Source organism: Adiantum capillus-veneris, chromosome 16, assembly GCF_014529385.1.
Source record: "Adiantum capillus-veneris isolate H3 chromosome 16, ASM1452938v2, whole genome shotgun sequence".
Lineage (NCBI taxonomy): Eukaryota > Viridiplantae > Streptophyta > Polypodiopsida > Polypodiales > Pteridaceae > Adiantum > Adiantum capillus-veneris.
The window spans coordinates 55,599,834-55,625,892 of NC_140946.1; the positions used below are offsets into that span (position 1 = coordinate 55,599,834).

Below are 26,059 nucleotides of genomic sequence, written 5' to 3' on the forward strand. Positions count from 1 at the left end.
AATCTTCTTTACGGATCTATACTCTTATTCAGTGCTTGCTCTCTCTAATTGCAATCGCCTTGAAGGCTTGTATTTGTATACCAGTTTGTTATCCACTTCCGGTTATTAAGGTTGACGAAGCACTCTAGTTACTTTTCTCTTTGCCGACTTCACTTTACCAAGAAGGGGACTGTAGCTTGGGTAAGGGGCACGTGGTTAAAGTGATGGGGGAAGTGGCTTGGGTAAGGGGCACGTGGTTAAAGTGATGGGTCAGGACTCACTAAGCGGCAAGATCTTGGGATTGAGTCTCAGGCGTGGGTGGGGTGGATCAACATGTTCACTTTTTCCAAGCTCTCGTCTTCCTCGAGATTCGCACAAAACACTCAGCACTGTCGATCTCAGCACTGTTGATCTCAGGCGTGGGTGGGGTGGATCAATCAATGGTTTCCAAGCTCTCGTCGCCCTAAACACTCAACACCGTCGATCCCACCCGCCTTAGGGTCATTATCGCCCAGTTTGGTCAGTGCATCGCCGTATAAAACTGGGATCCCCGGGGTCGGGAAATTTGCTTGAAAACTCCGCAGCGAGACTCATCATAGCGATGGCTTCCCCCGCAGGAATCACATTCACAGTTTCCGCACATCCTGCTCAACCCTTCACTCCTCCTGGATTCCGCCCTGCATCTCATTCTGACGGTATGCGCTCCGGCTTACGTGAGTACAAGCAGGAGGCTTGCCACACTGTTCTGCAGGCTTCTCCTGTTTCGACCCCCACTTTCCAGCCCTCCGCTCATGGATTCGCCAGAGCCGTTGTCAAGGCTTATTGCTCTCATCACAATCTTGTCATCCGCCCCGACGATGTCTCCCTTTTCGTCGCTCATGAAGGCAAGAAGGAGCTTACAGTCTGTCAGGCTGCGTCACTTCACACAGCAGATTATGCACGTCTCGCCCATGGCATGGTCTCCCAGCTACGGGCCAACATCACGGATCTCACTTTCTGCGATTGGGTCCTTCCTTGCTTCTCCACCACCACTCACAACGACACCATCGTTGCCAGCGTTGCCCTCATGGCAACCATGAAGAAGTATTTTGACTACAAGATTTGCCTTGTGGAATTCCTCAAGTCACTCTGGCAGGAACAGTGCAGGACTGGGAAGAGATCCATGCGCGCATTAACAGGCTTGAGACAGGGGGTTATGGCAAGGTCTGTTCAGATTGGGCTTCGATGCTCAAGAAGATTACTGGGCAATTCATTGAGACGAGTAGGAACAGCATTGACACTGAGTTTTGGTCTCAAATTTGCCATTACATGTCGGGGGAATCTGGGCCAAGCTATCTAAGTGGATGGATCACCACATTTTGTGTATTTGATGGAGAAGGCAATTGGCAGGCAACCAAGTTCTCCATTCCTGGATCTCAATTTTCAAGTTATGGCCAGCAACAGAAATTGGATTTTCCTGTCATTGACACGTCTGACATACCTCCAGGCTACATAACCGTGAATGTCATTGTGGATGACAATGGGGAAGAGCATAAGACTCTCATGTTTGCTGGCCACATGGGCTACAACGTTGTCCAAGAAGGGAAGGGAATTGCTCCAAAGCTTGCTTGGGCTATCGCACTTAAGGGTGAAAAGTAGAGAATCCATTATACAGCTTGCCTTGTGTTTGCGCAATATAAATATGGAGTTCTGTCACAAATCTATGTATGTATGGTAAAGGTTGCTTGGCCTACTGCATAAAGAGTTGGAATATAGCTTGCTTTCTGTTGGTGTATATTCGACATAATACTCACAAACTATGCTTGTTTGTAGGTGGTTTCCTGAGCATGAGCCGGCCCATGATCATTTTCTTTGTCATATCATAATCAACTCGACTCTTCCTTCAAATACAGTAAATTTGCCCATTAAACTTTCCATTTGTAGGTTTTCTAAATTTCTAGGAGAGCTTTTTCAAGCACTGGTTCCGGTCCAGCTTCTTTATGATAGCCGTATGTAGTTATAGTGAATGGCAATCCTTGACCAGTCCGGTTCCCATTTGCCTTGTTTGCGTTTTTGCATTCTATGGACTATGGTTTATTTGATATGATTGTAACACCAACAAGAATGCAGGAAGTGGTGTCTCATGGCAAAGATCCTTTTTAAGATTTCGGAATAGGTCGGATTAGGCCTTAAAGGTGCAAAGGATTGGTGATTGCATCTTGGGAGAACCTCACGTTTGCATACAATAGAAATGGCCGAGAGCACTCATCAAGAGCTTTTTATGCTTTGTGAGGATGCCGCAGTAGGCAGACATGACCACGAAAGCATTGCGAAGCACAAAATGTTTTGGCAACAACCCCTGACCACAAGGATGTGTACCAAGCATGCCTTGTGTTTTATGCATGCCTTGGTATGGGTATCACCTTTCTTCAATGGGTAGATAGAGTGTCGTCGTTCTCTGTGACCACTGTAGAAGATTGAACATTAGCCTTTGGCATCTCGACACCACTGGCATGCATAGAGGGACCAGAGAGGAGGTGAGGGTCAATTAGGGACTCTTTCCACAACATGCACATCTTTCAAGAACAGCTGTTGGTGAAGAAATGCATGGTGAAATTATGAGTGGGGGGCTCTAGTAAAGTAATATGAGCTTGGCAGTGCTTTGGGCGATGTTTATGCCAGATGTGGTGGTGATTGATCAAAAGCATAAAAGGTGCTGAACAAGCTTCCTGTCCAGATTATTTTGCCTTGGAGTGCATGGATTATAAACGATGTGCTTGCGGGCTAGGAAGCTGTGGGCTATTCACATAGATGCAAAGTGAAGGTTGCTTTCCAGATGCAATCATTTTAACCTGCATCTTGAATTGAGACTTCACTACTGATAACATTGTGTGCCAAAGGTAATCTGTGAGGCATGAAAATGTTGGCTGGCCTGCTGAATCTGATATATGGGTTGTACCATCTTCATGTATGGAGTTGAGCAGTTTGTAGGCTCTCTGTTAATCCACTCATCAGGGTTCCATTTGGTAAAAGGATTGGAGACCATGCTTCATGTGGGCTTCTTGAAGCTCTCGTGCCTGAACCACATTATACATTTCCTTGGGCATCATTTGCAATTCGAGATTGCTGCTCTGTACCAGCCATGGAAGATGGCCACATGGTTTTTGTCCGGGAGATCCCTTGCAAAAGTTTTCTTAGCCTCTTTGATCGACTCCTCTTCCGACTGGTATTATCGAAGGTCGAGAGGTCTTTGTCTTTGGGTCTTCTTTTTTTAGTGTTGACGTTTGGCTTGGCTTTGATCCTGAAGTGAGCACATCATACACTGACATTAGGTCCATTTAAGAGCGAAAAATCTCTTGTTAAGCTGGAATTGAGATTTTGCGGATCAATTTCACAATTAAAGTCAAATAATTACTACTTTGACCCATTAAAACAAAGTGCAAGCATTTAAAAGCTAATTTGCCAAAAAAATTGCATTAGAGATAATAAGCACGCTTATTATTAAGGGCATGATTATAATAAGTGCATGATTTTCGCACCAAAAATGGATTTAAGTTGTGCAGATGGATTGTAGGCATTGAAAACATATAGGATTTTAAAGTTTAGGAAAATTTGGATGCATGAATGTCTAGTGGGGATCACTTTTTGATTGGAAGGCTCTGAAATCGACTTGATTGTTGGTACAAAATTTTGTACTGTCCAAAAATTGATATACATGCTTGTGAGGACATGATAAAGCTGATGGAAACAAAAATTTGTAAATTTGGACTCATTTGGTAACATCAGCTATTAAGCATGCTTATTATTTATTGTGCCATTTTTTCATCTTTTTTGCTTTTTCTTAGCTTGGGCAGGATGGACTTGATGTTTCGTTGCCCTAAATGTAGTTTTACTCTTTCCAAGGTTGAAAGGAGGTTCCTTGGGCTAAATTTTGGAATTTGGAAGCTCTGGTGCATTTTTTAATGGTGTGATCATGATATGAGTTATTTTTGACATGTGAGGGGGTTAGGGCTTTAATGCATCATGAGGATACAGTGCAAGACGAGAAAATGTCAAGTTGGAGCATTTTGGGGTCAGAAAATAATAAGCACGCTTATTATCTAACCTTACAAAAATTTAGCCTTTTTCAACTTCTTGTCCTACAGGTGTAGTGAGTAACTTTGAGCCCTAATTTGAACCGATTATGGTCTCCTTGAGTTGTTTCTGCACTTGGTCTTTTGACTTTGGCTATTTTTCTCCTGGCACTTAATATACGTCACTTTTTTTGCATCCAAGTTTGGGATGGTGTCCCATATGCCTTGAGGAGTGATCCCATCAAATTTGGTTCAGTTTGGAATGGTTTTGAAGCTTTGACTCAAAATTGACTCTTTATGGTAGTTCGAGCCAATTCCTTTTATTCAAGGCACTAACTAGGCTTTCCATTTGGTTCCACCTAGGTACATTGGTTGTGAAACCCATGTGGAGGCCTTTTATGAAGTCAGATTGTGATTCTGTCTCCGGGGCAAATTTCAGCTTATTATATCTACAGATCCCCTAGTCCTGAATCAAATGGTCATATGAGTCAATGGGAATGTTCTATTAGTACTCACTATACCCCTCTTTAAGTTTGGTCAAATTTTGTCCACACTTTGTTTTTTTCAGGGAAGGTTTTGCTAACCTAGGGTTTTCTGAGTTTCCCCGACCTCAAAAGTAAGTTCAAACATGCTCATTAGTAGGTTAGGAACTTACCCCTCATGTCTCGTGAAAAACTGTGTAGTGTGAAAGTCGGTAGAAGCAGTCGAAAGCACGCACGAAACAAGGTTTTGAAGGCTCTCTTCAAGAAGGCAAAGTAGAATTGAGACTAGCTTTGGCCTACTTAGGCTTTACATACCTCGACTACCCGACTCATTTTCTCTCAAATTCCTCGGTTAGTTTCAAAAATTTCCTCATTTTGACATCGATTGCTTCTATTCGAGAATTTCACCAAATCAACTGTTGCGGGCTCAATTAAGGCTTTTTATCACCGTTGTCGGAATTAAACATATTTGACATGCTTGTCCATCTTCCCTTCCTGATAACTAGGGTATCTTCCATTTCTCCATCGGAGCATGTTTGCTAGATTTTTATATTAAAAAAGTAAGAAAAAAATACAAAAAAAATCCAAAAACTAAAAAACTAATCCAAAAATCACCTAAACACGTAAACACTAGACTTCCTCATATTTTTGTGGATTTCTTCGTTTTATCACTATTTTGGTCGAACAACACGCAAAAAGAGTGAAAATTGATATATTTTTTTTGTTTTTTGATGACATTTACATTATTTACACTCACCATAGAGTTATCATATTACATTGTCCCCATTCTCTTTACTTATAAGGGTATCTTGTTTGGATTGCAAAAACTCACACACTTAATATATAAGCACTTCAAAACATTGCCCTTTTCGTGGTATATTTCATCTATCTAGGTCCGCATTTAGAATGCCTCTCCCCTCGTTGTCGGAGTCCTCCTGGACGACACGGTGTAGCTTGGATAGTGCAGTGCATTAGTAGTCAAATCGTGTCTATGCTTACCCACGATTGGCTCTACCATGCCAACAATGTCAATGCAGTGCAAAACATTATGTTGTGCAAGTGGAGGGTCTTGAGCTGAGAGCTCAAGGGTTTTCGACGACGAAGCATACTGTTGGTTAACTCACTTGAAGAGTAGATCTTGGAGCAATTGCGCGTTTTCTTTGATAGTTCGAGACAAACAACCATCTTCTTTCATGGAATCATTGTGCAATGATGTTGATTGTTGTGTTGGTGGTGGTTGAAGCTTTGGTACCCACTTTGTAAGTCACCTGTCTGGGTGGAAATGACTTCAAAACAAAATTAGGTTTCCATTCGTACACTATCTTGGGTTGGGACTTGGCTTCTGGCTACCTCTTTGGTATCCACATCCACTTAGGCTGATGTAATTATAGTGACCTTTTGGCGGGGGTTGTGGAGGTGCTGGTGATTGCTTTGTGGTGATCAACAATTGCTTGGATACCCAAATCTGCTTAGGATTGTTGTATAGCTAAGCTTTTGGTACCCAAAATTGTCTGGTTCCTTGCATGCCTGCTTATGAGGATGAATTCAATGTCGAATAGTTGACATTGTTGGTGACTTGACCGTGCTTTCTGGAAACTTAGAAGTTTTGAGAGCGGCCTTCCACTCTTTGTGGCTATGAGAAAATGGTACTCTCAACTATCCCCCTTTTATTGTTAACTCAAGAATGTTGTCATCCAAATCCTAGAGAGGTTTATATGTTCTCATCCACGAAACTCCCAGTACGATATCTTCGTTCATATGCTCATCCCTAGGAATGCAGATAAACATGTGTGGACACAAAAGTCCGTGCACAAACATATTGAGATTGCGGCTTTTCCATTCAATATTTGAATACACACCTCCTCTTGAGCTTACTCCATCACTTGTTGTCGTTCCTTTTCTACGTGCATTCTTTGCAAGAGATCATTAGTCAATGGCAAATGGTACTTTCTTAAGTGACATCCATTAATCCAATTTTTGATTATTTTCCCATCTAAGAGAGGCTTTCCAATTAACGAGCAAAGAAAACCGAGCGAAGCCAATTTCCAAGAAAATATGAGCAACACCCTTGACAAATTGATGGAAGTGCAAGGTATATCGAAGAAATAATCATGTCATGCTAGATTCGACCAACACCTCAATGCAAAAGGGTCGTATATATAAAATTATCACAAAGAAATGGAGGGTTCAAAATCTCAAACCTCCTTACATGACCCTAAAAATATTCCAAGTCCCAGAGTTAGTGTATCGCCAGGCGATAGAGTCATCGAGGGACCCTGGACGAGCAACCAGCTTCCTTTTACTCTTTTTGGGCTTGCAAACTGCAACTTTAATGTACATATCCTACATGCAAGCACACCCAATGTATTACATCATTTTCAATATGTTGATTAGCAATGATCATGTTATTGATGTCCCTGATTATATTATGAGTGTAAAAATTTGGTTACTTTTCGTCAGTGCCCTATGTTGCGGCATCATTGTAATATGTACAACAAGCCTCTTGTCTCATCAACGTTAAGACTGGTTTTGAAAACACGCTTTTCAATTGTTTCTTTGAAGTAGCCTTGCAAATTGGAACTTGAGGATGCTAGCCACTGACTCAGGATGCCCTTCCTGCAATTAGCCCCTTGCCCTACCTTTGCAATCTTCCTTATTGAACACATTCGTTCAAATATGGTTGCTGTAAATTTTGGCTCATTGCATGGTTCATGCTTCTATCCGAGTAATTTTTCTCAGTGCCATTTCCTTCTTGGTGTTTTGGATTCTTGCAGTTTTTTCGACCTCCCCATTGGGCAATCCCACCTACAAAATATGAGATTTACCTCTAAGGTTCAGACTAGAGAGTAAGAAAACCTTTAAAATTCGGGAGATTTCAGTATAAAATCTTCCACTGAATATTATAGCAAATTTACCTCCTCTCAATACTTTCCATATGTAGGTTTCATAAGTTTTTAGTCACTAGTAGGGAATGGCAATTCTTCACCATTTTACCTCCCTTCGCCACCATTCCATTTTTGTGCTCTGTGTGGATATGGTTATTTTATATGGTTGCCGGTGGCAGTGATCCTTAGCCGATTTTGTAATAGAGATGTTTTATGTCTTGCCACTCACCCTATGTTGGTTGAATGAGCTATCATGGTTAACCTTTTGGCTTAGCAAATTCAAACAAATTTGGAACATCTATCTTTGACCTCTCATTGATCTAAGGTAGTGGAACCATATTAGAGACACCGTTGCAAATTAGTTTAGTTGCAAATCTAGTCATTCTTGGATTTGTCATGAAAGATGAATTAAACAATACAAAGATTGATAATTTTTAAAAATAAACTCGATGCTCTATTTGCATTCACTTTTTGAGGCTTCTTGGGGCATTAGGATAAAAAGAAGCCAATTTAGAGAGAAAAAAAATTGACCCCAAAGTTAGAGATGCATCCACCCTCAATTTAGAGACCAATTTTTTTTTGGAAAAGGGCCTTCAGTGTCTCTAATGCTTCAAAAAACCTCAAAAGTGAAGTTTCCCACCAATGGGGCATTGAAAATATATAGAGATATTGACATGGTATAATCTAATTCGCTTTTCCTGAAGATTATGGTGCAATGTCCAAATATTCAAAACGATTTTAGAAAATGAGAAAGAGCTTGCCTCGCTGGGAACCATATTTTAGAAAATGAGAGAGAGAACAATCCTTGTCTCAGAAGAGAAAAGCCAAGCATTGAATCGAACAAATTTGCAAAGATGCATTCTTATAGAGAAGGATCTGGATCTATAGCAATAGTTAAAAGGCAGGAGGTATAAAATGCAGGAGTATTACAAAAGTTCTTGTTTCAGGCCCAACTTAAAGGTAGCCTATTGCAAGAGCTCGGTACAAAAAGATTGTTGCTACAAGAAAATAAGCCCCTCTAAATGCTCGGAATGCCAACCCCAAATGCGACAAGATTTACAAAGTTCGTATTGCTTTTGCATCAAAAATAATAACAATGCGCTAAAAACGCTCAAACATTAGCAAGGCCTTCGCGATTGTTGTCTTCAAAAAGCTCGTATGAGCAGGCATACATGTGAACTACGGAGGTATTATTTCTTTAATACATGTCTTTTTCTCATTTCCTAAAATATGGTTCCCAATGAAGCAATCACTTTCTCATTTCCTAAAATATGGTTCCTAGTGAAGAAAGCTCTTTCTCATTTCCTAAAATATGGTTCCCAATGAAACAAGCTCTCATATTTTGAAGTCTTCAAGCATGGCCTTTGCTTTTGGAGAGTGAATAGCATCAAACTCTTTAATGTGATCCGTGCTTGCATTAATAAAAATGCTATCAAAGCCACTAGGGTGATCCTTTAGAAATTTAGTGCAATCATACCCTGTGTTATGGACTAGAATCCAAGGAGACTCTCCTGTGTTGTGTCGCTTGAGCTCCGCATTCATTTTCAGTTGTATGCTGTCTCGGGGTATTCACCACGAAAAACTTACCGCACCACGTAAGGGCAGGGGAGGGGGTTTTTTTGTACAAGTTACATAAGCGTATAAGTTAGGGATAGGCCCCCAATAATTTATCTCGCAAGCTTAAAATTAAGGGAGGGGGGGTATCATATTTGGGGGGGGAGGGGGGAAGTGACTCAGGTTGATTTAAATTTTGGATGAATCCGGTCATAGATAAGGGCTGATTTGGAACAAGTAAAGGATTGATTTACATCATCTTTGGATGGGTCAAAATTGGAAGAGCAGCTAGAGTGCCTGCTAATAGGGCACATAGTTTGAAAGTCAAACTAAGACACATTGAGGGTACATCTATTTATCAACATAAGTGGTTCCTTAGTACATTGCTAGCAACTATGCTACATATTATTTGACTAGTTTTACTAAATTAGATAATGTGAGACCTACATTTTATATTTAAGATAGGGATATGATAGTTTTCTTCATTGATTGTCGTATAAGTGTAAAAAAAGGGGTCATATTCCCTAATATGAGTCGTATATAGGGGTTTTATTAAAGTTATTCGCTCGCAGGTGGCGTCCCATTTTGTATATAGAGTGAATCTCCCGGGTATGCTGTGAATCAACATAGGACTAGATAAGCTCTTTGCTCAAAGGAAACTTCAATGCCACTATTGTTAGGCTTGCAAGGAGTGAGTCTTATAGGGAACCAAAAATTGCTCACCATGCTTTTGTAGCCAAAATTTCAAAAGGAATCTTAAACTCTAGCTACTGACATACATTTCCAAATTGAGGAATTAAAGTATGTATCCTTTCTCCAACTTGTATTGAACACAAAACCACAAAAAAGACAGAGAAAAGTCAATGACCACTTCCTATGTACTAAAATAGAGTAAAAAACAATGGCACAAGAAAACCAAAAGACACATATGATAGCAATCTAATGGGACCAAACCTTTGTTCAAAACCTCATACTGTGAGTATAGCACATTAACAATTCAAATGGATTACCATAGACATTCCATGTTAATTTGCGGCGTTGAATGTTGATAGAGGAATCTGAGGCTAGCACATTTTGGTGTCACTTTCCATAAATCAATACAGAAAGGATCACATGTGTAAACCATACACTCAACATAGATAGTTGTATTTACATGAACAAACTCAAATAGCAACAAATTGACCAGGGAGAACTCTATACTCTATACTCTATACCATCTTCATGTATGCAGTTGAGCAGTTTGTAGGCTCTCTGTTAATCCACTCATCAGGGTTCCATTTGGTAAAAGGATTGGAGACCATGCTTCATGTGGGCTTCTTGAAGCTCTCGTGCCTGAACCACATTATACATTTCCTTGGGCATCATTTGCAATTCAAGATTGCTGCTTTGTACCAGCCATGGAAGATGGCCACATGGTTTTTGTCCAAGAGATCCCCTGCAAAAGTTTTCTTAGCCTCTTTGATTGACTCCTCGTTCGACTGGCATTCTCGAAGGTCGAGAAGTCTTTGTCTTTGGGTCTTCTTTTTGGTGTTGACGTTTAGCTCGGCATTGATCCTGAAGTGAGCACATCATACACTGACATTAGGTTGGTTTGATAGCGAAAAATATGTTGTTAAGTTGGAATTGAGATTTTACAGACAATTTCACAATTAAAGCCAAATAATTACTACTTTGACCCATTAAAACAAAGTGCAAGCATTTAAAAGCTAATCTGCCAAAAAAATTGCATCAGAGATAATAAGTGTGCTTATTATAAAGGGCATGATTATAATAAGCGCATGATTTTTGCATCAATAAGTTGTGCAGAGGGGTTGTAGGCATTGAAAACATATAGGATTTTAAACTTTAGGGAAACTTGGATGCATGAATGTCTAGTGGGGATCACTTTTTGACTGGAAGGCTCTGAAATCGACTTGATTGTTGGTACAAAATTTTGGAGTGTCCAAAAATTGATAATGCTTGTGAGGACATGATAAAGCTGATGGAAACAAAAATTTGCAAATTTGGACTTTGGTAACATCAGCTATTAAGCATGCTTATTATTTACCGTGCCATTTTTCATCTTCTTAGCTTGGGCAGCTTGGACTTGATGTTTCGTTGCCCTAAATGTAGTTTTACTCTTTCCAGGGTTGGAAGGGGGTTCCTTGGGCTAAATTTTGGAATTTGGAAGCTTTGGTGCGTTTTTTTAATGGTGTGATCATGATATGAGTTATTTTTGACATGTGAGGGCGTTTAGGGCTTTAATGCATCATGAGGATACAGTGCACGACAAGCAAATGTCAAGTTGGACCATTTTGGGGTCAGAAAATAATAAGCGCGCTTATTATCTAACCTTACAAAAATTTAGCCTTTTCAACTTCTTGTCCTACAGGTGTAATGAGTAACTTTAAGCCCTAATTTGAACTCATTATCGTCTCCTTGAGTTATTCTGCATTTGGTCTTCTGACTTTGGCTGTTTTTCTCCTTGCACTTAATATACGTCACTTTTCTTGCATCCAAGTTTGGGATGGTGTCCTATATGCCTTGAGGAGTGATCCCATCAAATTTGGTCCAGTTTGGAATGGTTTTGAAGCTCTGACTCAAAAATGACACTTTATGGTAGTTCGAGTCGATTCCTTTTATTCAAGGCACTAACTAGGCTTTCCATTTGGTTCCACCTAGGTACATTGATTATGAAACCCATGTGGTGGCCTTTTATGAAGTCAGATTGTGATTCTGTCTTCGGGGCAAATTTCAGCTTATTATATCTACAGATCCCCTAGTCCTGAATTAAATCGTCATATGAGTCAATGGGAATGTTCTATCAGTCCTCACTATTCCCCTCTTTAAGTTTGGTCAAATTTTTTCCACACTTTGTTTTTTTCTAGGAAGGTTTTGCTAACCTAGGGTTTTCTGAGTTACCCCGACCTCGAAAGTAAGTTCAAACATGCTCATTAGTAGGTTAGGAACTTACCCCTCATGTCTCATGCAAAATTGTGTAGTGCGAAAATCGGTAGAAGCAGTCGAAAGCTCGCACGAAACAAGGTTTTGAAGGTTTTCTCCAAGAAGGCAAAGTAGAATTGAGACTAATTTTGGCCTACTTAAGCTTTACATACCTCGACTTCCCAACTCATTTTCTCTCAAATTCCTCGGTTAGTTTCAAAAATTTTCTCATTTTAACATCGATTGCTTCTTTCTGAGAATTTCACCAAATCGGCCGTTGCGGGCTCAATTTAGGCTTTTTATCATCGTTGTCAGAATTAAACAAGATTTGACATGCTTGTCCATCTTCCCTTCCTGATAACTAGGGTATCTTCCATTTCTCCATCGGAGCATGTTTGCTAATTTTTTATATTAAAAATGTAAGAAAGAAAATACAAAAATAATCCAAAAACTAAAAAACTAATCCAAAAATCACCTAAACACAAGGAAACACTAGACTTCCTCATATTTTTGTGGATTTCTTGGTTTTATCACTATTTTGGTCGAAAAACACGCAAAAAGAGTGAAAATTGATATATATTTTTTGTTTTTTGATGACATTTACATTATTTACACTCACCATAGAGTTATCATATTACATTGTCCCCATTCTCTTTACTTATAAGGGTATCTTGTTTGGATTGCAAAAACTCACACACTTAATATATAAGCACTTCAAAACAATGCCCTTTTCCTGGTATATTTCATCTATCTAGGTCCGCATTTAGAATGCCTCTCCCCTCGTTGTCGGAGTCCTCCGGGACGACACGGTGTAGCTTGGATAGTGCAGTGCATTAGTAGTCAAATCGTGTCTATGCTTACCCACGATTGGCTCTACCATGCCAACAATGTCAATGCAGTGCAAAACATTATGTTGTGCAAGTGGAGGGTCTTGAGCTGAGAGCTCAAGGGTTTTCGACGACGAAGCATACTGTTGGTTAACTCACTTGAAGAGTAGATCTTGGAGCAATTGCGCGTTTTCTTTGATAGTTCGAGACAAACAACCATCTTCTTTCATGGAATCATTGTGCAATGATGTTGATTGTTGTGTTGGTGGTGGTTGAAGCTTTGGTACCCACTTTGTAAGTCACCTGTCTGGGTGGAAATGACTTCAAAACAAAATTAGGTTTCCATTCGTACACTATCTTGGGTTGGGACTTGGCTTCTGGCTACCTCTTTGGTATCCACATCCACTTAGGCTGATGTAATTATAGTGACCTTTTGGCGGGGGTTGTGGAGGTGCTGGTGATTGCTTTGTGGTGATCAACAATTGCTTGGATACCCAAATCTGCTTAGGATTGTTGTATAGCTAAGCTTTTGGTACCCAAAATTGTCTGGTTCCTTGCATGCCTGCTTATGAGGATGAATTCAATGTCGAATAGTTGACATTGTTGGTGACTTGACCGTGCTTTCTGGAAACTTAGAAGTTTTGAGAGCGGCCTTCCACTCTTTGTGGCTATGAGAAAATGGTACTCTCAACTATCCCCCTTTTATTGTTAACTCAAGAATGTTGTCATCCAAATCCTAGAGAGGTTTATATGTTCTCATCCACGAAACTCCCAGTACGATATCTTCGTTCATATGCTCATCCCTAGGAATGCAGATAAACATGTGTGGACACAAAAGTCCGTGCACAAACATATTGAGATTGCGGCTTTTCCATTCAATATTTGAATACACACCTCCTCTTGAGCTTACTCCATCACTTGTTGTCGTTCCTTTTCTACGTGCATTCTTTGCAAGAGATCATTAGTCAATGGCAAATGGTACTTTCTTAAGTGACATCCATTAATCCAATTTTTGATTATTTTCCCATCTAAGAGAGGCTTTCCAATTAACGAGCAAAGAAAACCGAGCGAAGCCAATTTCCAAGAAAATATGAGCAACACCCTTGACAAATTGATGGAAGTGCAAGGTATATCGAAGAAATAATCATGTCATGCTAGATTCGACCAACACCTCAATGCAAAAGGGTCGTATATATAAAATTATCACAAAGAAATGGAGGGTTCAAAATCTCAAACCTCCTTACATGACCCTAAAAATATTCCAAGTCCCAGAGTTAGTGTATCGCCAGGCGATAGAGTCATCGAGGGACCCTGGACGAGCAACCAGCTTCCTTTTACTCTTTTTGGGCTTGCAAACTGCAACTTTAATGTACATATCCTACATGCAAGCACACCCAATGTATTACATCATTTTCAATATGTTGATTAGCAATGATCATGTTATTGATGTCCCTGATTATATTATGAGTGTAAAAATTTGGTTACTTTTCGTCAGTGCCCTATGTTGCGGCATCATTGTAATATGTACAACAAGCCTCTTGTCTCATCAACGTTAAGACTGGTTTTGAAAACACGCTTTTCAATTGTTTCTTTGAAGTAGCCTTGCAAATTGGAACTTGAGGATGCTAGCCACTGACTCAGGATGCCCTTCCTGCAATTAGCCCCTTGCCCTACCTCTGCAATCTTCCTTATTGAACACATTCGTTCAAATATGGTTGCTGTAAATTTTGGCTCATTGCATGGTTCATGCTTCTATCCGAGTAATTTTTCTCAGTGCCATTTCCTTCTTGGTGTTTTGGATTCTTGCAGTTTTTTCGACCTCCCCATTGGGCAATCCCACCTACAAAATATGAGATTTACCTCTAAGGTTCAGACTAGAGAGTAAGAAAACCTTTAAAATTCGGGAGATTTCAGTATAAAATCTTCCACTGAATATTATAGCAAATTTACCTCCTCTCAATACTTTCCATATGTAGGTTTCATAAGTTTTTAGTCACTAGTAGGGAATGGCAATTCTTCACCATTTTACCTCCCTTCGCCACCATTCCATTTTTGTGCTCTGTGTGGATATGGTTATTTTATATGGTTGCCGGTGGCAGTGATCCTTAGCCGATTTTGTAATAGAGATGTTTTATGTCTTGCCACTCACCCTATGTTGGTTGAATGAGCTATCATGGTTAACCTTTTGGCTTAGCAAATTCAAACAAATTTGGAACATCTATCTTTGACCTCTCATTGATCTAAGGTAGTGGAACCATATTAGAGACACCGTTGCAAATTAGTTTAGTTGCAAATCTAGTCATTCTTGGATTTGTCATGAAAGATGAATTAAACAATACAAAGATTGATAATTTTTAAAAATAAACTCGATGCTCTATTTGCATTCACTTTTTGAGGCTTCTTGGGGCATTAGGATAAAAAGAAGCCAATTTAGAGAGAAAAAAAATTGACCCCAAAGTTAGAGATGCATCCACCCTCAATTTAGAGACCAATGTTTTTTGGAAAAGGGCCTTCAGTGTCTCTAATGCTTCAAAAAGCCTCAAAAGTGTAGTTTGCCACCAATGGGGCATTGAAAAAAAATATAGAGATATTGATCTTGGTATAATCTAATTCGCTTTTCATGAAGATTATGGTGCAATGTCTAAATATTCAAAACAATTTAAGGAAATGAGAAAGAGCTTGCCTCGCTGGGAACCATGTTTTAGAAAATGAGAGAGAGAACAATCCTTGTCTCAGAAGAGAAAAGCCAAGCATTGAATCGAACAAATTTGCAAAGATGCATTCTTATAGAGAAGGATCTGGATCTATAGCAATAGTTAAAAGGCAGGAGGTATAAAATGTAGGAGTATTACAAAAGTTCTTGTTTAAGGCCCAACTTAAAGGTAGCCTATTGCAAGAGCTCGGTACAAAAAGATTGTTGCTACAAGAAAATAAGCCCCTCTAAATGCTCGGAGTGCCAACCCCAAATGCGACAAGATTTACAAAGTTCATATTGCTTTTGCATCAAACATAATAACAATGCGCTAAAAACGCTCAAACATTAGCAAGGCGTACACGATTGTTGTCTTCCAAAAAGCTCGTATTGTTGGGATCGAAGAGCACACACACAGAGAGTCAACATGAAGAAGGAGATAGACACAGTGTGTGGCGGGGCGGTACTCACACTACAATGTGTAGTTGGGAGTATAGTTATTATGAATGAGTAAATGAGTGGTTGTACATGGGCGGCTGAACAACGGGCAGCCGGGCACACGGGCCTTTAACCCAACAATCTCCCACTTAAAGGCAGTGTGCCTTTAAAGTGGCCAAAGTACAGCAAAAGAAGTCAAGCCATACCCATCAGCGATCTGCAGTGTGCAAACCGCTGTGAGGCTAACGACTTCGTGAGTAGATCAACAGGGTTATCGTCAGTGTGTACCTTGACAAGCTCTATGCGCTTGTCCTCTAGCACCTCTCGTATGAAGTGATACCTCACCTCAATGTGCTTTGTCTTCGCATGGAAGACAGGATTCCGTGCCAACGCTATGGCACTCTGACTATCACAATGTAGAATCGGAGCATCACCAGCCATACCAAGATCTCCCACTAGTCGTGAGAGCCATACGGCCTCCTTGGCAGCCTCAATGGCAGCCATATATTCAGCCTCTGTAGTGCTCAAAGCAACGGATGGCTGTAAACGTGATGCCCACGAAACCGGTCCACCTGCAACTGTGAACACATAGCCGCTAGTAGACTTCCTCGAGTCCACTGACCCTGCATAGTCTGAATTTGTATATCCGCAAACAGACATATCCTTCTCACCATAACATAGGGACAACTCTGAAGTCCCTCTCAAGTATCTGAGAATACCTCTCACTGCATCCCAATGACGCTTGCCCGGGTTAGACATGTACCTGCTAACCACACCAACTGCACGAGCAAGATCTGGACGCGTAGCCACCATGGCATACATCAAGGAACCAACAGCTGACGCATAGGGAATCTGAGACATCTCTGTAGTCTCCAAATCTGTCTGAGGGCAATCATCATGGCTGAGTTTTACATATGGAGGCAATGGGGTACTAATGGCCTTCCCCCCTTTCATATGAAAACGCTCAAGCACCCTGTCAATGTACTCTTTCTGACTAAGAAAGAGCATCTTGCGAGAACGATCACGAGTGATCCGCATACCCAAAATATGACTGGCATCCCCAAGATCCTTCATGGAAAAGGTCTCATGTAGCCTATGTTTCAAGGCATCCACATCAGAAATACACTTCCCTGCGATCAGCATGTCATCCACATACAAAACCAAAACAATAAGACCCGCCCATGTACAGCCATTCATTTACTCATTCATAATAACTATACTCCCAACTACACATTGTAGTGTGAGTACCGCCCCGCCACACACTGTGTCTATCTCCTTCTTCATGTTGGCTCTGTGTGTGTGTGCTCTTCGATCCCAACACGTATGAGCAGGCATACATGTGAACTATGGAGGTATTAGCTCTTTAATACATGTCTTTTTCTCATTTCCGAAAATATGGTTCCCAATGAAGCAATCACTTTCTCATTTCCTAAAATATGGTTCCTAGTGAAGCAATCTCTTTCTCATTTCCTAATATATGGTTCCCAATGAAACAAGCTCTCCTATTTTGAAGTCTTCAATCATGGCCTTTGCTTTTGCAGAGTGAATAGCATATAACTCTTTGATGTTATCCATGCTTGCACTAATAAAAATGCTATCAAAGCCACTAGGGTGATCCTTTAGAAATTTAGTGCAATCATACCCTGTGTTATAGACTAGAATCCAAGGAGACTCTCATGTGTTGTGTCTCTTGAGCTCCGCATTCATTTTCAGTTGTTTGTTGTGAATAAACATAGGACTAGATAAGCTCTTTGCTCAAATGAAACTTCAATGCCACTATCGTTAGGCTTGCAAGGAGTGATTCTTATAGGGAACCAAAAATTGCTCACCATGCTGTTGCAGCCAAAATTTCAAAAGGAATCTTAAACTCTAGCTATTGACATACATTTCCAAATTGAGGAATTAAAGTATGTATCCTTTCTCCAACTTGTATTGAACACAAAACCACAAAAAAGACAGAGAAAAGTCAATGACCACTTCCTATGTACTAAAATAGTGTCAAAAAACAATGTCACAAGAAAACCAAAAGACACATATGATAGAAATCTAATGGTACCAAACCTTTGTTCAAAACCTCATATTGTGAGCATAGCACATTAACAATTCAAAAGGATTACCATAGACATTCCATGTTAATTTGCGGGGTTGAATGTTGATAGAGGAATCTGAGGCTAGCACATTTTGGTGTCACTTTCCATAAATCAATACCAAAAGGATCACATGTGCAAACCATACACTCAACATAGATAGTTGTATTTACATGAACAAACTCAAATAGCAACAAATTGAGCAGGGAGAACTCTGTACTCTATATGTCACATGACGATTTTGCACATTGGTGGGGCCTGAAATCATGTAGATAACAATGAACAATTGAAGAATGGATTTGGTCAAATCTATGGATTTGATGTCGTCATTGACCCTTACAGGAAAAGAATTTCGAACCCTAGCCAGTTAGCCAACTCCCCCCCCCCTCTCCCACCCTCCCTCCCTCTCACTTTCAATCAATGGCTACCTCTGGTGCTTATAGTTTTGAGAATAGTAGCTCAACCAAATACAACCAATCAACTCTAGCTATCATTGTTATGATATTTGATATTGAAATAACACATAGGGCTTATTGATTAATTCTCTTGATGGTTGGAAATTCCCAATGTCAACAAGGCACATAAGAGCAAGGTTACCAATTATTCTAGTGAAGGAATGCTTGAATAACAAGCATCACATTGGTGAGAAGTTTGCAGAAGAAGCAAACAAAATAGACCTATAACATGCCCTTGGTTTGAGACATCCAAGGGGTGTGCATGTGTGTGTAGGATGAATTTAACCATCACAGCATAAAACAACCAATCATCTATAGATAAAAAAGTCCAGCAATTGTATATTTATCATGTAACTTGGGCAATGTACAATCAAGGAAGAAAAAACACTCTCATTACACCACTTGCATGCAAGATATGGTAAGTCCTTCAAATGTTACCTGCCACTATCAAAGACAACAACAAAAAAGGAGTTAGAAGTGGTAGGCTGGTGTCATTAATGAAGGCTTGTTATTGATGTCCACCATAGCTTAAGGCAAGAAATTTAACGGGGAAGTAATCCTATGATGAAAGCCTAGACTTGATTGGGGAGCTCCATATTGAATTGGTTAGGGAAGTATGGTCCAATCACAAAGTCTTGCAGACTTAAGCTCTCAACATCCCACACTGCAACCTTCATATAGATCTGTAGAGTTTCCATTTTTGAAAAAGTAGGCAGGAGTGGTTTTCTCATGCATAGTGGGGTGGTGGGAGTAAGGGGCGACGTGGGAGAGGTGGTAGGGTCACCTTCTTTGATATAGTCTTGCTTCAGTACCCGTCATGCAAGGTTGCATGTCAGTGTAGTGGTCTAGTGGAAGTGTGTAAAAGTGATTTGTTGTACTTCCTATCTGGCACACAAATATCACCCTTATGATATTAAAACCACTCACATTAAGCCTTAGTTTCCATAGGAAAAACAAATCCAAGGTGTGTGTAAAAAAAACCCTCCTCTTTACACTAGGTCCAATTTTTCGTAGGAGAGTCCACTAATGGGGGCACTAGGCCCCCAATAGGGACCTAGTGCCCACCCTTTGAGGCATAAGTTGACTTTTTTGAATTTTGTACATGATTGCAGATTTTTTGTGGTTTCTAAGTATTGGTAGATGATTCCCCATAGTCTAATTCTCTCAAAGCCATTCAGACAAAAGGCTTGTACAAGGGTTTTCATATCAAAGCAGGCTTGTTCTATAAAGTGGTTACAAAAGATGATGGGTTTGATTTGGGATAATATGACTTTGTGAGACCAATTAGATGGTCTATTGCTGCCTCTGTGGATAAACTTTAGAACATGGGCAGGTACCACCATACTTTTGTCTATCCTGGATCTATGCAATTCCCCATGATGTACTTCAAGCTTCATGCTAAGAAAAGTTGTGCTGATACCTTTGCCTTCAAAAAAAATGGTATTACTGTCATCTATGGATAGGCAAGGGGGATAAATGGGGTTGGTAGATAGTGAAATACATGGGTTGCTCATTATTAACCCAAAAAATATCATCAAAAAACCTGAAGGGAGTTTTTAGATGGAGAAGATGATGCCGATGCAGAGGATCTTTTAAGACTGATTTGATGTAATTGTAGTCCAATGCATGTAGGTAAAGATTACACCAAATGGGAGAGCACGCCAGTCCCATGGGGATTCCATTGATATGCCTGTAGACCTTCCCATTACATTCGATGTACATATTGTTAATCAGCCAGGATTTTAGTTCTAGGACTTGTCGTTTGTCAAAGGATAACTGATTATTGTAAGGTTGTTGCGACCAGCTTCCACTTGTACATTTACTTGGGAAATTCTTTAATGAGATGAAAGGTCCATACTAATCAACGACATAGCTAATGAGGGAGTTCATAATGGTAATGATTCCAATGCTGCCCTGATGGGGGATGTTCTCATAGCACTTTTTGACATCACCTGAAAATACAGAGTCTACTTTTTCTTGGTAGATTTAGGATAACCTCATATAGTGAATCCACAACCCACCAAGATTGTATCTTGATATTGCAACATAATAAGGCTTTTTGGTTGAATGAGTGTGCCCTAATTTTTAGGCAAGGGACACATGTTTTGAGAATACATGCTAAGAGCAAAGAAACCTCCGAAAAACAACAATTAGACCCAAATGTGATCCACCCATCAGGAGAAAGTTGGACTCAATTTTGGGCCCTGTAAGAAACGCCAACTCAGCATAGAGAGAGGTAATCTTGGAAAATATGAAAGTAGTTTTTTAGAATTCTATTTTGCATAGTACATACGTAAAAGTTTGCTCAATCACTTGAATGTATGCTCGTACATAATGCTTTTTGAGAGCCCAACTTAAGTGTGCACGAAAATCTATGTTCCTGAACCTTAATGAGTGATGTGATGTACAATGAGATAAAACACATCAAAGAAGTTTTAAAAATACAAAAAGAATACCATGAATGCATCGAAAACGTCAAAAAACCTTAGGATAGCACTTTAGAATGCTGAAATCCGATGTCTCTAGCTCAAGATATGGCATTTTTAAGCCTCGGGGCCTTATGAGGTCAGAAACAAGCGAGTAGAGACCCCAGAGACCCCTCAGGGGCCTCTATTCACTTGGTTCTGACTTCTTCTTAGTTTTTGATAGTACCTATCAATCGTTATCCAATACGATCCATTCAAATTCAAATTGCAAGTAGCTCATGAAAAGGTGATTAATGCGTGTGCGAGTTGCACACATACAAGTACAAAACTTTATAGGATAGCAACATCGTGTCATAAAAAGGCATTCGGCGCTTGTGCAAGATGTCACCATCAAGCGCCTTCTTTTTCTAGTGATACGGATAATTTCACCCAAAAGGTTTTCATGGACATTTTCAAAAATAAGAACAAAGGCTTTTTCAACGTAACGTTAGCCTTCTTCCTATTGGCTAAGGAGCATTCTCTCACTAGAGCTAAAAGGCCCGAAAATGAGTTCAATTTTCTCCTAATGTAAAGGCGTTTTTATGGGCTTTATAAATAGCCATTAGGTAGGGTAAAGGAGATAGGTTTTTTAACTGATACTTGGTGAGGAAATCACCAATTGCTTGCAAAATGTTAGTTTGGGGCATATGAATGGGCAAAAAATCAGATTCTGCTAGCCTCTTCTTGAGTCATGAAGGTTGGGCATATGAATACAGGGTTATTGGCAGCTTTGTCTAAGCATGTAATGAAATACTTGCTTTTGAGGGCATCAATATGTCGATCCATAGAGGCAATCATTTTTGTAGAGTGTTTGGATGGCAGTGTAGTTTCACAGTATGCCCAAAATAGGTTTTTGATCCTATCTTCTTGAAGATGGGGAGGTAGGGGTAAGATGCCACTTTTAATTATGTTAGAAAGACACATCCATAGTTCATTTATGGCAATATGTTTGCACAACAGTTGGGATGGAATATGATTAAGCCCTTTCATGAGAATGTTTCTCATATTCTGATCTTCAATGTACTTGAGATCAAAAAATAGTACATGCTTTAGACTGCTCAAATAACCGGGTGTAGCATCATTGCACTGACATGGGTGAAGTTCAGTAGTAGAAAAAACTTCCTTTGCATTGCATATCTGTAGTTTAATGGGGTCCATAAAAGACCATGCAAAACATAGTTTGTCCCATAGCTCATTAGTTGGAATATCTACTCCATACAAAAAAAGGCCAAAAAAGGCATGGATAGACCTTACATCCATAAATGCATTTCTATAGGTAAGATGCACGAAGGTACAACACTTGGCGGTTGATTTGATACCATACAAAATCTACCAACTTCAACCTTGATAACATCCTGCAATCAGTAGAAATACATCAGATTCTTAGCACTTGGGGCACATCCTGGGGTGATAGCAGAGCGAGCACGAGAAGTAGCAGTAGGGGTAGGGGTAAAGCAAGGGGTAGTAGGGGATGGTATGGTAGCTTGTGCCACAGGGTAGCTAATAGTAGAATAACTAGCAGAGGATTCAGAGGGAGAGAAGACTAGGTTCCAAGGGGGGGTAGTAGGTGGTTGAGTCAAGTATCTCGGGTTTTGACCCTTCCTCTGTCTACCTCGGCCTTGGTCAACTCGTCCTCTCTTGGCATGCCTAGAGTCAGAGCTAGACTCTCGGGTAGGCAGCACAACTTTTTGAAGGAAGGCTTCCATTTCATTATTTGGAGCATCAAGAGGGGTTTGTTGGAATAAGGCAGCTTGCTTGATGTATACTTTGAGTCTTTCTCTGTACATTTGTGAATGAGAAGTGCTTTGATTCCTTCTTGCCCTTCAGTGGATACCCATTTCAGGAATTTGAGGGTGGATTTCTTCAAGGAGTCAATTGGAAAAAATGAAGCAACTTAAAACATTATTAGCCATAGAGCATGATCAAACCAAAGAACATTTTCGTCTCTGCATTGGTCTCCTTCACCATTGAAATCACACCCACAACTCATGAAGGGGCGGTGAATGTTCCATAGCTGTGTAGTATAGCTAGGGTCCCTCCCGGTTAGGGATATAACACCTTTAACTCCTAAGACACACCCGAGGTTGATGGGGCATCTCTCTGTCTCAAATTGTGCCATGGTGAAGGGGCATCCAATAAGATAGGGCTCAATGATATTTGAAGAATTCTTCATGAGGATTTGCTCTGCAGGCCAATTCTTGCTGCCTCTTTGTCCTTATCATTGAGAAGGGAAAGTAGGAGTTTCTCATTGATGGGGGAAAGTTGGGCATAATTGCCAAAACCCCAAACTTTCTGATGAGTACCATGTAACATTGGTTCCAATCGTCTATGTGGAATGAAAGGATCAGTGTATGCTTCCATAGGTTTTGAAGCTCTTTCTAGAGCTGCCCCTGTAACAGCAAATTCCTCCTTGACTGCTGCTTGTTCCTCCTCATCCAATTCGTCAGGTATTAGGTTGCTCATGGGGTTAGAGGGTGGTGATAGAGTGAACATGGGGGCACCCTGCATCATGCCCTTCTTCTTTTGTCTCACCAGAGGGTCATTCCTAAGCTTCTTCCCATGCATCTCCATAAATCTTCTCATGATAGAAGGTGATCCTTCCCACCATTCCCTCCTTTCTCTGGTATCCTCATTAGTGATGTTGGGGATAATGGCACTGATTTCTCTGATTTATCTGATGAGTACCATCTTCTCTGTATCGTTCCAATTTTATCAAATTTCCTCGAAGGGACCTCTCTCTCTCTCTCTGACACACACACACACACACACACACACACACACACACACACACACACACACACACACACCCACACACGCACACACGCACACACGCACACACAACGAGATAGGAGTCCTTGTACGTCTCTTTGTCGTGCAAAGCACACCTTGACGCACCCTCATTCTATCACTGTTCACCTCCAAATTGCAAGTAAGGGGCTTTCGAGGGAGAGGATTAGGCAGGAAAGGGGCCTCTCTCTCTCTCTCTCTCTCTCTCTCTCTCTCTCTCCCCCCCCCCCCCTCCCCATGTCTCTATATCTGTCTCAAACTCCCTGTTGAGAGCCAAGCACTACACAAGAAGGGAGAGGGTAGGAGTCATAGGCATCAGTCTCACGCGATGAGCTTGCGATCCAAGGGTTGCAAGAATCATCTTCACCATGCCAAGGGGGGAGGGAGGGTTTAATTAACATGCAAAAGGGAAAAGGGAACCAAATCTAAAAATATTCTTATTAATGAAAATAGAAAGTTGTTAACCCTCACGCACATTCCTATCACCTACGATAGACGTCGTATTATTTATTTGGTAGAGTTAGGTATCGGGCTTGTCGGTCCAATAAGAATGGTTAAAAGTGATCACCGATAAGAGGCGCACTCTAAAACTGGAACCTATAATGTTTGGGTAATATTGGCTAAGTGTGGGCGCCCAAATGTGAACGGGCAAGCCCATATAAAAGTCAATTTAAACCTAAAATACCTCATTCTTTCATTTGTGCAATTGAAGAGTGCTCTTACTCCATCTCCATCTTTGTCTTCTTCATCTCCTTGTGTGTGTGTGTATGCGTGAGAGAGAGAGAGAGAGCAAGAGAGAGAGAGAGAGAGAGAGAGAGAGAGAGAGAGAGAGAGAGAGAGAGTGATCGAGCATTGCAACGACGGCACGACAGCGGTGAAGCAGTTGAGCGCGGCGTAGTGGCAACTCTTTCTTCTTCGCGGCGAGGAATCCTCCACGGCAGCAAGCGTAGAGCGGTGAGTGACACACCATCGTCATCTTTGAGCTTACTAGTTTAGCTGGTTGCGTGCTTGGAGCCATCTATGGCTCGCACACAGTGTATGGGCAAGTCTCTTGCATTGACACGTGCGATAGACGCGCACATTTTGGCGCCATTGCCGGGGAAATGCCTTGCATTAAGCTTGATAGCACTCTATGCTACTTTGTGGTGCATTTGATATGTAGGAAAGGTAGAGAAGGAAGGTGTGTGTGTTGAGAAGGAGTTTGTTTTGTTGTTGTGTATTGTTTTGTTAATAAGGTGTTGAAAGGCATTGTGTTTTCTTTGTTAATAAGGTGTTGAAAGGTACTGTGTTTTCTCTCTCTGTGATAAGGTGTTAGAATTAAAGTAGTAGATCCATAATATTAGTTCTGTGTAAAGTACACTAAGTAGATTTGTTACCTAATGAGTTACTGTAGTAGTGTGTTAGTGTGTAACAATAGCTGTATTAGTTGTAAGTAGGTAGGTTAGGTGTGTGTGTGCTCTCGTGCACAGCGCAGCCGCAACGATCTTATCCCCAAAAAAAAAAATGAAAAAAATGAAAAACAAATTGAAGGTAGGACTGGGAATATCCCCCAGATCCAAGCCCAAGCTCATGCTCAGGCTCAAGCCTCAATCCCCCTTTAAAATTACGTATTTTAGCCTCACGCGTAGGTAAAAATCGACCTTTTTGAGGACCAACGGAGCTTCAGATAACGGAACGTGGTGCTGTAAATCACACCACGACCCCTTGAGTGATACGCTTGTTTCGAGCTATCACATGCTCTAATCAAAAAACCGATCATTAAAAAACATCAAAAAATGATTGAAAACGGACGCTTAAAAAAGTAAGCGGTTAACCTTCGAGGTTATTTGCCGACGCTTGTAGGGTGCCAAAGACACATGCATCTGCGCTCTGGTCGTGTGTTAAAGGCTGAGCAACTAGAGAGCATTTTGATTTACGCGAGTTCTCAATATCCACCTACCGTAGGTTCCGGGCCCTCAACGGGAACCCAAGGTAGTACCACTCAAGACCCGCATATAGCGTTTAGTGACTCTTTCTCTAACTACGACGTCATGGAGGGTTACCCAATGCCTAATCCCGATAGCTCAAGCCAAGACATGCAGGCCATGGGTCCACAATCCGGGCCGAGCATGCTTAGCCGCTTGCAGAAAACCTTTATTAGAGCCACTCACTTCGAACATGGAGCTAATGTTGTAAATGAGGGGGGTGGAAAAGTAAATTCTCCATTCATGATCAACGTAGACCCTATGCTCTTAGAGAGTGTGCACATGAATACTCCATTCACCGCACCCCCTGACTCTTCAGAGCTATTCCGCTTCGAGGTCATATTACGTGATGGTAGAAGCCTTGCCGAAGTGCAAGAGGTTGAGCGATATATCATCGTGGCTAGGGAAAAGGAAATTGAGAGCTTACGCAAGGCGGAGCAACGAAGAGAGTTCAAAGACAAAGCCCCTAT

The 26,059-nt window shown here is 40.8% G+C and overlaps 2 protein-coding genes across 2 annotated transcripts; both read left to right on the forward strand.

Moving 5' to 3' along the window:
* Positions 1-580: 580 nt before the first annotated feature.
* Positions 581-1,201, forward strand: LOC147439075 (uncharacterized; the record flags this gene model as incomplete). Its single annotated transcript, XM_086483964.1, has 1 exon — positions 581-1,201. A coding segment is annotated over exon 1 (621 nt), but the record flags the coding sequence as incomplete, so codon positions are not given.
* On the forward strand, positions 1,198-1,885 carry LOC147439076 (uncharacterized). The gene is made up of 2 exons (XM_086484244.1): positions 1,198-1,683; positions 1,792-1,885. Exon 1 carries the CDS (start codon positions 1,204-1,206, stop codon positions 1,615-1,617), a length of 414 nt encoding a protein of 137 aa, XP_086340370.1. The 5' UTR covers positions 1,198-1,203; the 3' UTR covers positions 1,618-1,683; positions 1,792-1,885.
* The last annotated feature ends 24,174 nt before the right edge of the window (positions 1,886-26,059 follow it).